The sequence below is a fragment of the Panthera uncia genome, chromosome E3 (assembly GCF_023721935.1).
Source record: "Panthera uncia isolate 11264 chromosome E3, Puncia_PCG_1.0, whole genome shotgun sequence".
In the NCBI taxonomy this organism is placed as follows: Eukaryota; Metazoa; Chordata; class Mammalia; order Carnivora; family Felidae; genus Panthera; species Panthera uncia.
The window spans coordinates 13,847,592-13,864,762 of NC_064815.1; the positions used below are offsets into that span (position 1 = coordinate 13,847,592).

At 39.3% G+C, this 17,171-nt stretch overlaps 1 protein-coding gene across 10 annotated transcripts in view; it reads left to right on the plus strand.

Moving 5' to 3' along the window:
- TNRC6A (trinucleotide repeat containing adaptor 6A) overlaps window positions 1-17,171 on the plus strand; it is a 98,512-nt gene that overhangs the window by 36,556 nt on the left and 44,785 nt on the right. For 9 of the 10 annotated variants that reach the window (XR_007459514.1, XM_049638444.1, XM_049638445.1 and 6 more), the window contains one exon: window positions 16,518-16,922. The exons of the other annotated variant lie outside the window; for it this stretch is intronic. Coding sequence is in view for 8 of the 9 variants with exons in the window: in XM_049638444.1 (XP_049494401.1) it covers window positions 16,518-16,922 (405 nt within the window). In the remaining variant the exon portion in view is untranslated. The remainder of the gene's footprint in view (window positions 1-16,517; window positions 16,923-17,171) is intronic. 10 annotated transcript variants of the gene reach the window in all.

The window sequence follows — 17,171 nt, forward strand, 5'->3', positions numbered from 1 at the left end:
CTCAATTCTAGCCTTAGAGGATTTTTTTTTTTTTAATCAAACACATTTTCATTGCTTAAAACTTCATTGCTCCTAGAGAATGATCAAAATATTCAAGACCTATTAAATTGACTACATGTCAAGTCATATTGGAGACACCATAATAGCTAAGTTGGAGCACCTACTGTGCGTCGGGCACTGCTTTATATTTACTTCATTTAACCAAGGGAAATATTCTGAATATTTAATCACTAATAATGAGCGGTCACCAGTGATTCAGAACACATACTGGAGCAGTGTCCTAAAAGCTTCATGTGCTAAGAGTAATCTTTAGCTATTGAATTTGGGGAGATGTGTGGGACCCGGGGGAGGGGCCAGGGTAGCAGGCTGGGAACTCTGAGTCTTTGTGAAGTAGGATGTTGAAAAACTAATATGGAAGTAGGGCTTTATCAGTGTGTGTGCACAATGTTAAGTCTGCATTTACTCCCTTCAGCAGCCCTATGAAAGTAGATAGTATTGTCACCGCTTAGAAGTGAAATTGAGGCCAAGAAAAGTAACTTGCCTATTGGTTATGCAGCTGTTGAGTGTCTGAGCCCGGGTTTGAGGACTGACTCTACTGGGCTCTACTGCTGCTTTTTCTTTGAAAACAGCCCTGTATTTACATGGGAGACAAAACAGGAAGGCTACGCTCTTGCCCATGCTTTAATAATATTCAGTGAATAAACCAAATAAATGCATGTTTTAATGTTTATTTTTTTTATTTTTTATTTTTGAGGAGGGGAGAGAGAACAAGTGAGGGAGGGGCAGAGAGAGAGGGAGACATGGAATCTGAAGCAGGCTCCGGGGTTCCAGGCTCCAAGCCGGCAGCACAGAGCCTGGCGCGGGGCTCGAATTCATGAACCGGGAGATTGTGACCTGAGCCCAAGTCAGATGCTTAACCAGCTGAGCCACCCAGGTGCCCCTTAAGTTTATTTATTTATTTTTGAGAGACAGAGAGAGAGAGAGAGCGCGAGCGTGAGCGCGATCAGGGGAGGGGCAGAGAGAGAGGGAGAGAGAGAATCCCGAGCAGGCTCCAGGCTCCGAGCTGTCAGCACAGACCCCAGTGCAGGGCTCAAACCCACCAACTGTGAAATCATGACCTGAGCTGAAGTTGGATGCTTAACCGACTGAGCCACCCGGGCACCCCTAAAGCATGTTTTGAAAATATTCCAGAGAGATCTTTTAACAGGTTTTTATGGTATTTCCCTGAGCACAGAGAAATAAATAAAAACTTGTTATCACCAGCATAATTTCATGAATCGGGAAGGATCTGACAATTGCAGTGTATAAAGTGGTTGGCTTTTCAAGAATCACTAGAGAAAGCTCTGAAATTGTTTACTTCATCTCTGTTGATGAAAAAAAATGGGAGTTTTGAGGACCAAGTAAGAAGCCAATTTTCTAAAAGCTTTCACCGTGTGTCAGACTTCCACACAGTGAAAATGAATGAATCCCTTTTTGGTACAAAACCTGACTTCTACTAATTAAGCTTGGAATGCCTTGCTCCAGCTCCTTAATTAAGGAGGATGTAAAGAGACTCTGACCAAAAAACCGCAGAGCCTCCATGTCACGCACTCTTCAGAAGGATGGAGAAGTGTATTCTGAAGAGTCCCTTCTTTTTAGTATGCTCTTTGACTGGTGAAGCTGACACAGTTTAGCTTTGGGAATATGATGGAAATGACTCAATTTCAGCCCAAGGAAGAAAAGTGTGTAATTTGTTCCCTTCTCATTAATAAATAAAGCACTTCTTTGCTTTTTCTTTTAATCATCACTGCCAGTGTCATCTATGTCTCACAACCTTTGGGAAACAAAGATAAATGCAAAATAATTGTGCGGTAACCCATTTTCCCAAAGTTAGGATCCATAAAGTGTCATTGTTTTGTTGTTGTTGTTGTTGTTGTTCATTTTTTTTAAATTTTTTTTTCAACGTTTTTTATTTATTGTTGGGACAGAGAGAGACAGAGCATGAACGGGGGAGGGGCAGAGAGAGAGGGAGACACAGAATCGGAAACAGGCTCCGAGCCATCAGCCCAGAGCCTGACGCGGGGCTCGAACTCACGGACCTCGAGACCGTGACCTGGCTGAAGTCGGACGCTTAACCGACTGCGCCACCCAGGCGCCCCTGTTGTTGTTCATTTAACGTTCGTGAAGTATTTATTGTGTCTGATCCCGTCTCGTGTACTGTTGTCAGTGTTGTTCATGACAAAACCAACTTCAAGTCCTTGTCCCCCTGTGTTCCCATTCTCATCTTTGTGTTAGTGCAGATATAGGTAAATATATTTATATTTAGGTAAATATATTTACCTGTGGTCTCGGCTTATTCCTTCATAAGGTCTTAAGTTTTTCAGTCACAGTCCTGTGATACTGAAATTCAGGAACTTGGTGGCTTGGCCAAGAATTCCTGTGCTGCATAGATTTTCAGAGGAGAAGCTGAGACCCAAAAAGATGTGACTCAAAGTGTGTTGCCTGACCTGATCACATAGTGGCTCATGTGGAAATGGTATTGGTGGGGCTGTGTTAAGGTAAACAGCAGTGGCCACCCCCCAGCTGAAGCTGACAGTCCCAGAGAGTCTGGTTGTGCAGCCGCTGAGGTGCTCCTCCCCTCAGCACACCTGTGACTCTTTGTCACAAAGGTTGGGAAGTTCTGTTAGAATTGGGGCTTTCATGCAGTGTCCCCCCCCCCCCCCCCCCCACACACACACATAGTATAACACGACTTCTATGTTATAGGCAGGTATTAAGTCATAGAGACAGACCAGGTTCTGATCCCAGATGTGCCGTCTTGGTAACTTTTTGAAGGCAAATATGTGCTGACCTCTTTGAAGGAGAAGCAGGTTTCCTGCTGGTGAAGAATTTACTGATGGCAAAGGTGTTTCTTCTCATGGGAGGTGTCTTTGAGCTTTGTAAGTAACTCTGTTTGTAGCTCTGCACTAACTGGAAGGGGAAAATTCTGCTTCCCAGGGAAATAGTAAAATTACTCTGTTTAGGTATATCAAAGCTACCATTTTTCCTTTCCTTCTGTTGAGAAGGAGAAATGATTTATATACGTTTATACATGTAAATCTACATTTATGTGATCAATGAGGTAATGACACTTAAGGACCCCTTTTTGCTTGTAAGGTAAGGAACATTTTATTTCTAGCCAACGTAGATATGTTTGCTTATAAATGCCAGTAAATTATTAAAATAAGTAGAAATGAAAGATTTTGTAACTTTAGAGATCTGTGATGAGGCTGGGGCAGGACAAAGACAGGAAATAGGAGAGAAGCAGAGATCCGTGCAGTCAGCAGGCAAACTGTTGTTGGAAAGTAGATTCAGTGGCCAATGATCCCATAGCTGTTGGGGAGCTTGTGGGAGTATCCTGAGGTTGTGTCCTACCCTGAGATTCTGCCTTGGCAACAGTTAGGTCTTCAGTTTCAAAGGAAACAAACCCGGAGTCCTCTGGTTTAAATTTTGGAGAAGTCAGGAGAGATTAGCAAGAATAGCTTTATCAGCTATGACCAGGTAAGAGAAAGCTCCAGACTAGCAAATAACACAGCATAGGTCGTAATTTCCACTTTTATGTTCTTCATTTAGTTCTAATAAGAGTAGTAGCTGTGTTTCAGAATGCGTACTGAGTGCGAGCGTGCTCAGTGTTGTAGTCTTAGTGAAAACGCACTTAATAAAATCGTGCATAAAGACAGCATTTGGCCTGAAGCAGAAAGTATTGAATCTTCTACTGAAGATGATAATCTTGGAATTCTAGCGTAAACACAGCATAGTGTTAAAAGTCCAGGTTTCTGAGTCAGATAGCATTCGATTTGAATATCGCCTTTGTATTCTTATTTCTGTGACCTTGGGCACGTTTCTCAACCCCTAAGCCTCAATTTGACTTGGTTAAAAAGAGATAATCCAGGCTACTTGATATTGTGGAAATGAAATCATATAGAACATAAATCACTGGGCCAGAGGTTAGTAAATGCTAAATATAGACATCTTATGATAGAAATTTTTGATTTGCAGCTTTTAGAGTGGCTAAGCCCTAATCAGTGATTTCCGTATTTTCAGAGAGTTTGATTTTGCTCTTATAAGTAAGAGGAAACTTACTTTATACTAGGAGAAACATTGGTTTGGGGGTCCAGTTTGGTTTCACATTTCAGCTCTGCCATTTAGTAGATGTTGGATCATGGGCAGCCTTCTTCTAAGCCTTAGTTGCCTCATCTGTAAAAATGGAAATACTATTTCAAGTTTATAGAATCCTGAAGATAGATACCAGCTATATTGTCTGGCATCCAGCTGATACTTGGTAAGTTTTAATTACCACCACTGTGGTTGTGCAGTGTCCTGGCAGTCTCTCAGTGTCCAGGTCAGTTCAGGGCTTTCCCTCACCCAGACGATGATTTGCTTTTTCCTCTCGCTAAAGTAGGGCCCAACCCAGCTTGGGTGAATCACAGGGCAGCGTCTCTGCCATAGTGCAAGGAGTATGTCTTGCAGCATTAAAATGGGCCATAGCATCTTTATAAATTTGGCAGGCCAAAATTAGTATTTTATTGCTTTGATTTACATTTGTTTATTGGTAAAATGGAATATCATATGTTTAATCACTTGTACTTTTTTCATCTTATGAATTACCCATTCTTGTTTGTAACCCATTCACCCCTTGGGCCTAGAGCTTTTGTTATCAGCTTGCATGAGCTGTTTGTATAATACGCTTATTAGCATTCTGTCTGATATATTTGATGGAAATATTTCCAACATTACAGACTATGTCATATGTTTGAAGTTGTTCTGAGGATGAGATACCAGACAAAAATATCTAAATTTTGCCCAATACTAGATCCCATAAGGGGGTATATGTATGCAGAGGATGTAAAAATATATAGTCAGAAGAAGAAAAGCAAAATTAAATAACTTTTATACTCTTAGCTTGAACTCTGGCCCTAAATTCTAGTGGCTCTGTTGAATATTTCCCTATGTTAGCTTTAGGGGCCTTAAACCAAAACAGTACCTCCTTTCCCTCCCTCTGTTAGGGAAAATTGGGGTAGGCAGTGGGAGGGGAGAGAGAATGGATCCCTTTAACTTATTCCAAAGGACAAATATTTTTCCAGTTTGCCTTTTAATTTGGAATAAACACACACACACCCTTGAAAAAATAAGTTGCACTGCATAATTTCATTGGGTTAAGCTTAACAATCTTTTACTTTTTGATTACTTGACTTTTATAAAGCCTGCTGTTTATCCAGATTTAGAAAAAAATTTGCTTCTTTTCTAAAAGCTTTTAAAAATGCCAGCACTTTATGACATTATTAACTGATTTATCTGAACTTTATTTTTTTCTAATTAAGACAAATCAACTAACCATCCTGTATTTCCTAAATAATTTGTTATCTTCAGTAATTTATGACAATTTCTTTATTGCATAAATTTGGTGACACCCCCCCCCCCCCCCCCCCTTAATTTTTTTTAAGCTTCAGTGTGTTTGGGACTTTTGTTGTTCCAGCTACTAACTCTTAGTTGAATTGTTAGGTATTTTCTTTTTTTTGAGTCACAAATGGAACTCAGAAGCTCTCCAGATATTTCTACACTATCTGTCATAACAGTTTTCCAAATTTATTCAGACATGAGAACCACATGCGACATTTGTTTTAAGAAATATAGATTCTGATTTATCTGTGAGGCTAAAGAATCTGTTTTTTTAAACAACTTTCCCTTAACAGCGCTAGTTAAACAAATTTAAGGATCACTTCTAGAATTTAAGTTATGAAAGATACTTAAGGGCAGTCTGACTTGTTTTTTCTTTGAAAGCGTGTACATCTGCCTGAAAACTCTTTCCATCATCCCATTGTTTCGAATCTCACATACTTATAGGACAAGGTTTGATGGATAGATTAACTAAAGATCTTGGAAATACCATGCTGTGAATGTTGTGTGGATATCCTCCAGCTGTTAGAGAAGATCTGTACTCTAGAACAGATTGCTCAGGCATTTTGCTGAAGAGTTGAGGATCGTATGGAGGCAAATCAGCGATGTTTCTCTTTGTGTTAGTAATTTGAGGTGGGAAATGTTTGGGTAGGAAGATCACGTTCCCTGAGGGATTAGAAGTGGGTGCTTCCTAAGACTCGGGAACAGGTATGCTTCCCATTTCTCTAGGGCATGTGAAGCGAATTACAACTAAATGAGTTCAATTTAATATGTATTTTAAATTCAGTATTTAATTTTGAGTTGTTTATGATGCCGCTTGGGATTTTTCCTTACTTTAGTAACTTTATAACAAATATATTAAGATTTGTTTGCGCCTGTGTAAAATATAAATATAGCTTGTTATAGTTCATATTAGTTTTTAAGTCTTCAACTTCTTAAATAGCCATCTAGTTCAGCCTACTTGCTAAGGATTAACAGAAGCTGATGGATTGGCAGGCATTTAGGTATTTTGTCCAGGTTGACCAGTGGCACTTAACACTGCAGCCATTTGTCCCCAGTGAAAATTCTAGCATTTACATCTGTGTGTATCACCTTAAAAGCCAGACTTGCCCCTTCTGTGCCATTCAGTGCCCTTCAGCACTCCAGAACTCACCAAAGTCAGTATGGGACAGGGAATGTATATTATACAGGGGAAATATATTATAAATCCTCCAGTGTGTTTATTAATAAGAGGATTTTTATAGTAGTACAAAGTTTGGCTAAGTTTTAGATAAATTTGATTTGTAGGCTCATCTTAATTCACCAGAACGCTCTTTGCATTGTTTAACCAGCTGGCTGCTGCTTTCCCCTCCTGTCCCTCTTAAAATATAAGCAGATGGAATTTGAGTTATTGTGCCTCAAATACAGGGGAAGTTGGTGAGCTGTACCTCCACAGCAGTTCAGTGACACTGTGCCTTTCTGCATTTCCTGCAGAAAGCTATGGAGTGGGAAAGCAACAGAAGTTGGAAGCTCCTTTCTTTAGAATTTCTTGGTGTAGAGAATTTTCTAATCTGCTTGAAGTTTTTGTCAGGTTTGTGCTTTTTGAAACTCTGTCCCCTGTGACATTGCTGCTGCTGCTGCTGCTAATCAGGAAAATGGGAAGAATTGATTTCACCTGTATGGGTTTGCTTTTCCTCTGATCATGAGGCAGATTCTATTGAAAACTACCGTATTATTTTAGCACAGCAGCTAGAATAATTGATTTGAGAGTTTAGGCTTAAAGAGATTATAATTACTTACTGGAAACATTAACAGTAGGGAAGAAAGACAAATCTTGTATGTGGTGTTGCCTGATGAGCAGTTACAGTTTAAATATACTAGTTTGTAACATGTTGACTTTTCTTCCAGAAGTTACTTTATTTTGTGGTAAAATCATTCTCTGTAATGAAGATTTCAAAGAATGTTTATAGGTGACATTTGTTTTTTAAAATACCGTTTGAGCAAAGGTAAGAATTTCTTAACCATCAAGCATTTGGAGTTGAGCCTAATTATTGACAGCTAGAAATGTTAATTTCTGGAAATTCTGGCTTGTTGTCAGTACCTTTTTATCTTGTCAATTACACGTACCCCGTACTTGTTTGAGAAGGTAGGGTGTTTTTTCTTATAAAAATGAGAAATACTTAGGACAACCCTGGACTTTTGCTCTTATGTGAGAATGACATTTTCCAGCTGAGGCCCTTTCATGGGTGCTTTTGCCATGTGTCTTCAGAGAGAGCTTGACACTTGTCTTTTCCTGTATGATGACGGGTACTAAGGGTAGGCATGCTTACTTCAGGTAAATTTTTTTTTTAATGTTTTTTATCTATTTTTGAGACAGAGACAGAGCAAGAGCAGGGGAGGGGCAGAAAGAGAGGGAGACACAGAATCTGAAGCAGGCTCCAGGCTCCGAGCTGTCAGCACAGAGCCTGACGCGGGCCTGACGCGGGGCTCGAACTCACGGACTGTGAGATCATGACCCGAGCTGAAGTCAGACGCCCAACCGACTGAGCCACCCAGGTGCCCCTTACTTTTAGGTAAATTTAAAGTTTGCCAAAAGAAGTCTTTAAAAGCACTGTGTATTCTATAGATACTTATTAAGTATTATTTTAAACTGGTGATGTCAACTATTTCAATTCTTTTAAGAATTCACACACAAATCCGTATATGGTTTCTATGTTTTGGAGGTCAATTTAATATTTCATTCTGTTAAAAGTGAAATCATGTCTTAAATGGCATTTTTGTATCCTATGCCTGCTGTTTATGCCAGTATTTCTAGAAGATTCACAATGTAGCCAATATGAAGACTCATACACAAAGCTAAATTATAGACTTTGGAAGGGTAGGACTAAAGGAAGGGCTTGAGGTATTAAGAGTTGGTCATTCATGTTTTGGGGAGTTTGGTAAGCAATTCATGATACTGATGGCTGCTTTGTATTTCAACTATTGTTTCTATTAAACTTGTAGATAGCCAACAGGAAGTTCTCTTATTTACTGTTTTCTGAAATTTATTCAGATGGCATTTAAAATGTTATCTTAAAGATTAAAAGAAATAAATATTCATATAATTTTAATTTGTAATGACTGAGTAAATAAGTAAAAAAAATTTTTTACAAATTTATAACTTGTATATTTAGGATTTTGGATATTAAATATCTCTTATCTAGTCCTAGTATTTTACTTGAATGTAGGACAATTGCTGTGGGTTTTTTTCCCCCAGTTAATAGACGTTTTTCAGAGCAGCTTCCAGTTTACAGAGTGATAGCATGCTTGTGCATAAGAAATCTCAAAACACATGAAAGTAGCACAAATTAATAATTTAATTGTCACATTGGTTCTTTCGGTTTTTTTGCAAAGTGCGAAGTCTTGATTTGGAGCATGATTTAGGAAAATGTCGGTTTAAATTCTTTGCATGAGTAATTTTTCCATTCTAAAAAATGTTCTAAAACTTGTTGATTTCTGGGCCAGTTCATAATTTTGTCCATCTGCTTAAACTGTACAAAAGACCAGTTGGGTCACAGAATGGCAAAAAAATGTAAAATAAAAAAGTTTTAGTGGGTATGTGTGTTTTGTACTGGCCAAATGAAATTCCTTCAAAATATTTTTCTGGTATTATGGATAACATGATGTTGTGGCTAATTAGGGTAACTTCCCAGATAAACAGTCATATTTACTGAACTTGTTCTGTGGATGCTAGCTCTGGGTTTTTTGTTTGTTTGTTTGTTTGTTTGTTTGTTTAGAGCAGAGATTTCTAACCACTGAGTTACTCAGCAACATACCACCCAGCTACCATCATCGTCCTTAACTCTTTCTTCTTTTGATCATTTTCTCTTTACCAGTTCTTGATTCTTCCACCGATTAAATGTCAGTGTTTCACAGTGTTTCATCTTCAGTATCATTCTACATTGTTCTTTGGGTTCATGTCATGCTGACAGTTCTTCGGTTGTTCATTCAGCCAGTAGTTCTTGGTTGTCTGTGGTGCTTGGGAATGCCAGTGATAAAGGGGAGGAGCAAGAAGGCGGCACTTAAGCACGTGCAGGGCGAGAGATGCATTAAGAGTTTTATGGGAAAGAGGAGGGGAAATTGCTTGTCATAAAATGCTTTTAAGACTGGCAGAACCTGGGGAGGGGTTGCAGGGTAGTTCATTGTTTCCTAGGAAAGGTGGACAGAAAGATTTTCAAGAAAGGTATCAAGGACGTGGGCACCTGGGTGGCTTAGTCGGTTGAGCGTCCAACCCTTGGTTTCGGCTCGGGTCATGATCTCGCAGGTTTTTGAGTTGAAGCCTCACGTCAGGCTCTGCACTGACAGTGTGGAGCCTGCTTGGGATTCTCTGTCTCCCCCTCCCCTGCTCATGTGCTCTCTCTGTCTCTCTTTCTCTCAAAATAAATAAACAAACATTAAAAAAAAGAAAAGAAAAGTATCAAGGCATTTTAGGCACAAAGAATATCCTGAAAAAGAATGGTACCTTTTGGAGTATGGCAGGTTCTTGGTGTGAGAGAGAAGGAAATGCATGTTTATGCAATGGGGTATGAATCTGGAGAAGTGGTAGACCGGGGCCATGCCAAGGGACTTTAGATGATTTCTGAAAGCACTTAATGATACAGACAACTTGGGGCAGAGAGATGATAGATTTGGGGAGGGGAGTCAAGATGGAAGCCCCAGAGACCAAGTAAGAGGTTTTTGCAAGAGTAAATTGGAGGGCCTAAATCACAGCAGTGACATTGGAGATGATAAGGATGCATTTGAATGCTGTCCAGTAGATAATCTGTCAGACCTGTTGCCTGAACGTGGAGGGATAGGGAGAATTTGGGGAACAAGTCCCTGCTTGAGTAAATAGGGAGGCCATTTTTAAAAGCTCTTTCTGTCCTGCCTCTCTGGCCACTACTGCTCTTCTGTCGGCTACAGTAGCCTCTCCTTTGGGTCTCGGTGATGCTTCTCGTTCTGCTGCTCGCGTCACCTTTCTCCCACCTCTCTGCTGAATGCTAAGTTGATTTTTCTGGTTCATACTTCACCGAACTTCAGAACCATATGTTCAGCTGCATTCTACACATGGATAGTCTAGAGCAGTGGTTTTCAGAATTTATCTGAGGACTCCCCAGAGGCAGTCTGAAACTTCCATGAAATTCACAAGGTCACACTATTTTCATAATGATAGGAAGTTTACTTGTGGTCTTCACTCTTTTTTCTCATAAGTACATAGTGGAGTTTTCTAGAGACTACATAATGTGGATGTCACAACAAATTGGATGCAGAAGTAGATGTGAAATCGACCTGCTTTCTGTTAAGCCAGATATTAAAGATGTTTGGAAAAATGTAAAAACAGTGCATGCATACATTTCACTCTCTTTTTGTTTTGGAAAACTTATTTCAGAAAATATATATTCATTCAGTGAAAATACATATTCGTGTAAGAGTTTATTTTTTTCTTTAAATGTTTATTTATTTTGAGAGAGAGAAAGTAAACAAGAAAGGGGCAGAGAGGGGGAGAGAGAATCCTGACTCAGGACTCAGTCCCATGAACCGTAAGATTATGACCTGAGCCAAAATCAAGAGTTGAATGCTTAACCAACGGAGACACCCATGCACTCCAAGAGTTTTTGTTTTTGTTTGTGTTTTTAAATTTTTTTTAATGTTTATTTTTGAGAGAGAGAGAGAGAGACACACACACACACACACACACACACACACACACACACACACAGAATCCTAAGCAGCCTCCAGGCTTCGAGCGGTCAGCACACAGCTGGATGCGGGGCTTGAGCCCTTGAGCCAAAGTCAGAGGCTTTAACCGACTAAGCCACCCAGGCGCCCCAAGAGTTTATTTTTTAAATGAATTAATATATTTTTAAATATCTCTATAAATTTCTAATATGGTAAATATAGTTTTAACCCACATAAACAAAAGATCTTTGGTGTTCTCAATAACTTTTAAAAGCATAAAGGGGTCTTGAGACCAAAACGTTTGAGAGTTACTGTCCTACAGAAACAGTAAACCTAACATCAAAACCAAAGCTCATTCTCACGTATTTTCCAAACTTAGTTTTTGTCTTCTATTACAGTATCTTGGTAGATGGTACTACTGTCTACCCACATTCCAGGCCAGAAATCTGAGGGTCATCCTTACTCCCCCTTTTTTAACCTAGACAGCAGTAGTGATCACTAACATTTATTGGGTACTAGCAAGGGGCCAAGTACTATTCTCAGTTCTTTACATCCATTGTCTTATTAAAGCCTCACAACAACCCTGCATGGTGGAGGTATTAATACTTACCCCTGTTTTACAGATGAGGGGAACAGAGGTACAGGTTCTTAAGTGGCTTGCCCATGGTCATACAGCTAGTAAGTTGCAGAGCCAAGATTTGAATCTAGTCAGTCTTTTGAACCTGCACTTCTCTATTCTGAAACAGTTTGTGTAGATTGATAGGACATGTTTCTTAAGGATTTTATTTTTATTTATTTATTTTTAATGTTTATTTATTTTTGAGAGAGAGAGAGAGAGCAGGGGAGGGGCACAGAGAGAGGGAAACAGAATGCGAGCAGGCTCCAGGCTCTGAACTGTCAGCACAGAGCCCGACTCAGGGCTCGAATTTCATGGACCGCCAGATCATGACCTGAGCTGAAGTTGGACGCTTAACCAGCTGAGCCACCCAGGTGCCCCTCTTGAAGATTTTATATGCACATTCCCTATAAAGTCATCTGGGCCTGGTGCTTTTTAGAGAGGTAAATCGTGGAGGACTTTTTTCGGTGTTTTTTGATGTTGCTCTAGGATCTTCTCAATAAGCTCATTTGGGTAGATTATACTTTATAGGGCAGACACTGGGCCTATAGCTTGCAAATTTGGCCCAGTGCCTATTTTTGTATTCCAAGTTTTGCTGAAACACAGTCACATCTATTCATTTATGTGTTGTCTATGGCTGGTTTTTGTGCTACCATAGCAGAGTTGTAGTTGAAAGACTATATGGCCTATAAAATGTTTACTATCTGGCTCTTTACAGGAAAGATTTGCCAAGCCATGTTATGGAACATTGTTTACATTTGGAATTCTGTCTTTTTTAATCCCCGGCACTGTTTGTATTTCTTTTTTCTCCCCATTGTTCAGGATTACTAAAATTCTGTCAGACTTCCTGGTTAACACTGTTGGGTGTTCCCTTTTCTGCTGTGCTCTTCAACGATTTAAATAGCATTAGACTTAGAGTTACATGTTTCTTAGAAGTATTTTAGTAAAAACAAAAAACAAAAACACTGAATGGCAGTATTGGTCAAACTGTCTGATCCTGATGGGTGATTTCATAAATTCCTCCATTTCTTCTGTTCTAATTACTGTTTATTTTCTTGCCTTTTTCAGGGTCAGAGTTAAATCTCTCCTCCATCTTTTCGAGTTAGTTATAGAGTTGAGCCTAAAGAAATATCTTCATTTTAGAAAATCGTCTCATTTTTTTCCTAATTTTAAAAAATCAGGTTAACTACCAGTTTATTTTTTTCATAAAGCCACACCTTGGAGTTACTAGTTTACTTTGTAAAGTCCTTGGTTTCTCCTTTTATCTCCACTAATTCCTTCTTATGCTTCATTTAGTTCATTTTTTAACTTCAATAAGATGCTTTTTATTCATTCTTGTTTGTTGAAAATAGTTAAGGCTAGGAATTTTTCTTTAAGCATTGGTTTAGCCGTATCTTAAAATTTATCATGTATTTTGTTTTCACTAGTATTTTTTTGGTAACTCTACAGTTTTGGTATTTCTTTTTCTTTTTCAGCTCAAAATTTATTTAAGGCCGTTTCATTTGCTAGTTTTGTTGTTTCTAATGTGGTTGCATTGTAATCCAGAAATGTCATCTGTATTATTTGTACTTTTTGCAATATAGTGGTGTTTTCTTCAGTACTATATTGTGTGTGTGTGTGTGTGTGTGTGTGTGTGTGTGTGTGTGTACTTTTATACTGTTTCATCGGTATTTGTCAAAAAAAGGTGTTCTCTGTCCATCAAGGTAGATGGTTTTGCCTTTTTTCCCAGTTTTTCTGTCTCCACTTGATTTACATGTTTTGATACTAAGTTTTGGTATATAAAGGTTCTTTAGCTGTTTAAATTTTTTTAGTTGGTTTCTTTTATCAGTATGAAACATCTTGTTTTTTATAATGCTTTTCTGATTGAATTTTTTTAAACTGGACATTAATATTGCTTTTATTTAAATTTTGTTAGCGTTTTTGGTCATATATCTGTATACTTTTCCCCCTCAACTTCCTGTATTGTTTTGTTTTAGAAGTGATTTTTGCAAAGTACATTCCTTAAAGTTTTTCTTTTCTTAAAAAAGCTAAAGAGCTTTTATTAATAAGTAAATTTAACTCATTTACATTTATTTTGATTACAGATAGTTTGGAGCTTATGTGTGGCATCTTAGTCTATATTTCATATTGACTGCAATTCTGAAATAATTATTTTTATTGCATTTTCTGTATCTTTTGAATGGATTGAGTTTTCTTATTTGCTCATTTTTTTCTCTTTTCAGTGGTTTGGATATTTATTGATGTAATTAACCTAAATTTTAACTGCACAAACACACTAGCCAAAAATCATGCAGTAATTATGTCTGTTACCCAGCAACCCAATCCTTACCACCCTACCTTCACACGCAGTTAACTTCTTTACTCTTCAGTATGCGTCATGTTTATATCTGGGATTTCACTTCAGATTACTTAGTTCAGTTTTATAATCAGTAGTGACATTGTCTTAATATTTTTACTGGTTTTAGTTAACTCTTCTGGCCCCAGAAATGAGGACCTATCTCAGCCTTATTTTCCCCATGACACTCGACTGAGGAGTACAGCAGCTCTCTGAATTGGAGGCAGGGATGGGGCTGCCGGGTGACAGACGGAAATACTGCTTCTGAATTCCTGGTCACTTTTGGCATAGTGTTAAGGTTCTCCTACATTATTCACATAAATCGTTCACAAGTGTTTGGCTGTAGGTTATCTTCTAATTCCTTGAATGTATTAAAGACCATTTTCCTGTTGCTGTCTCATATAAATAATGTCGTTGGGTTTTAAATTGTTACAATCTTGTCTTTTCCTTTTAGTAATACAGTGGCAGGCAAGCCTGTGTTTTAGCAGTGGATAACCGTATTACAAGGTTACATTCAATTGCCAAATACAGTGCTGAACCTGGTACTAAACGTGCAAAGGTTGAGTTGGAGTTTTTGTGTTTTTTATGATTTCATAGTTATGTGTACTTTATCTTTTTTTTGGTTCCAGAGGTACTTTAGAATATTCTAGTGCCTTGTTTTCCTTGTGACAGAGGAATATACATTATTGCTGCTTTCTGGGAGCATTAAATTGTCTGGGAGACAAAAGTTTAATATATAAAGTAATTAGACCTAGAATATACTTGGGTCAAATTATTAATGTGAGGCTTTTTGGTTGCCTTCAAGAATGGAAGGGATTCCAAGCAATAGATGGAATGTAATTTTGTAATTTTTTCAGTGCAGTCCTCCTGAATGACAGTTTGCTTGTATTACTTTAGAGGAATCAAAATCACATGAAAAAATAAGAGACCAGATCCTGTATTAAAGAATACTAGTATTAGTGACGTAGACAAACTCCACCAGTGGCCGGGAGATAGAAGGTGGTTAGTGAGGCCAGACCTACATGAAGGAGACTCTAGAGCTGCGAGGCGTGGGGGTGGCGACGGGGGAGCAGGTAGCTGCTGGAAATGATACCGGTGACCTCCTTTATCACACCATCATACACATTGTAGGCATTTAACAAATATTTCCTGTATTTGGTCCACAGAATAGCTTCTGCCTGTGGAGTTTTTACATTGTGCTGGGTGCTAGATCAACACTGCCTGTACGGGCAAGGTGAAAGACACACAGACGACCCAGTTCTAGTGGCCGCTGCTCTAATTTCAGGCCTGGAGCTCTCAACCCTTGGGCAGCATTTTCTCCGAGCATCCTCACTGGTCACATGGATACATTTCACTTTATTTGTTTGACAGTGGCATCTGTAAAGATGTGTCGAACTCTCACGGAAACGTTAAACGGCCGCAAAAGGTGGAATTGTGCCGATCATTAACAGATACCCGTTGTTTGTATCGCCTTGTACTTGGTGCTCTGTAAGCAGTAACAGTTAACTCGAGGATAGCTCTGCAGGGTATAGGTGTTTCCCCATTTTACGGGGGAGACCACAGGCTCAGTCATGTCTATACAGCTTGTCCAAAGACACAGAGCTCAGTAAAGGCAGCACTGTGATTAAAACCTGGGTCCATCCAGCACTGAAAGTTCTTATACCACGCGGCATTTATGTAGTTTAGAGACTAGGTGTATCTTCACCGGCTTGAGTCCTTTCCATCAGTTTGTTTACTTATTTGATCTCTTTTAAGGGTCTAAAAATACACTTTATAATTCCAGATTGTTCATACAGTGGACAAATGGCTATTTCTCAGCTCTGCTTAAGAGAGGTTATCTATGTTACTTCTCCCATTTTGGTTAGTTTCATAGATGTCATTCTGTTATCTTTGTATTCATTTCCCCGTTCTGAGTTTGTCCTATTTGATTGAGACTTCATGTTTTAACAGCAAAAAATATTGTTAACTTTGTCTGTTTTTAAAGAAACTGTCAGATTGTTTTCTCTCCTTTCTACCTGTTACTTGTGTTCAGTCTTTCAGAGATGAAGAATAGGAACCAAACACATTAAAAATGAGGCAGATTAAGAACAGTTTCCAGAGAATTGAGGATTCTTTTAGGATTACCAAAATTCAATTCAGCACATTTGTTCTTGAAGCTACTGTGAGTTCTCTGGTTGCACAATCAGGTGCTTGTTCTCTGATCAGAATAATATGGGACGGAGCTGGTGAGCATGAGCTGTCCAGGCCAGGGGGTGCTGATGATGTCCACGCCCTTATTGGAAAGGTAGTTAGCAGAAGTAAAATTTGACTCTCTCCTAAGAAAACCCTAGCCTGTGAGTGAGGATATCCTCACGCACTTGAACTTTCCGTTCCTTTAGGGTTGTTTTTCTTAGTGCCTTTTTACTTAGATGGCTTACTGTGGAGGTACACTTTACTGGCTAATCTTTTCCACCCCTTTTCTTTTGTTGGGATTAGTGCCAGAACAGATAAAGCCCAGTGTAAGCCAGCCTCAGCCTGCCAACTCTAATAACGGCACTTCCACAGCAACCAGCACTAATAATAATGCCAAGCGAGCCACAGCCAACAATCCGCAGCAGCCGCAGCCGCCGCAGCAGCCACCACAGCCGCCACAGCAGCCGCAGCAGCCGCAGCCGCAGCCGCAGCCACCACAGGCCTTGCCTCGGTATCCTCGGGAAGTACCACCACGATTTCGCCACCAGGAACACAAACAGCTTCTAAAGAGGGGTCAGCATTTTCCTGTCATAGCAGCAAACCTGGGATCTGCTGTTAAAGTGTTAAGCAGCCAGTCAGAAAGCAGTGCTTTAACAAACCAACAGCCACAAAATAACGGAGAGGTGCAGAACAGCAAAAACCAGTCAGGTGAGAGAAGGCATTTCTTACGAGACTCCCACTGTCATCATTAGCAGCGTAGCAAGTGTATACATTCATGGCTTTTGGGGGGTGTATTTGTGTTCGTCAGTGTCTGCAAATAAGAGTTCCGTGCAGGGAGTTACGAATGGGGAACCCTAAAAATGTTTCCTGTAAGCTGACTGCCCATCCTGCTTTTTAAATGATTATTTTAATCACTGTCCCTCCAGGTTCTACCCATTTTAGTAAGTAGCTTATAGC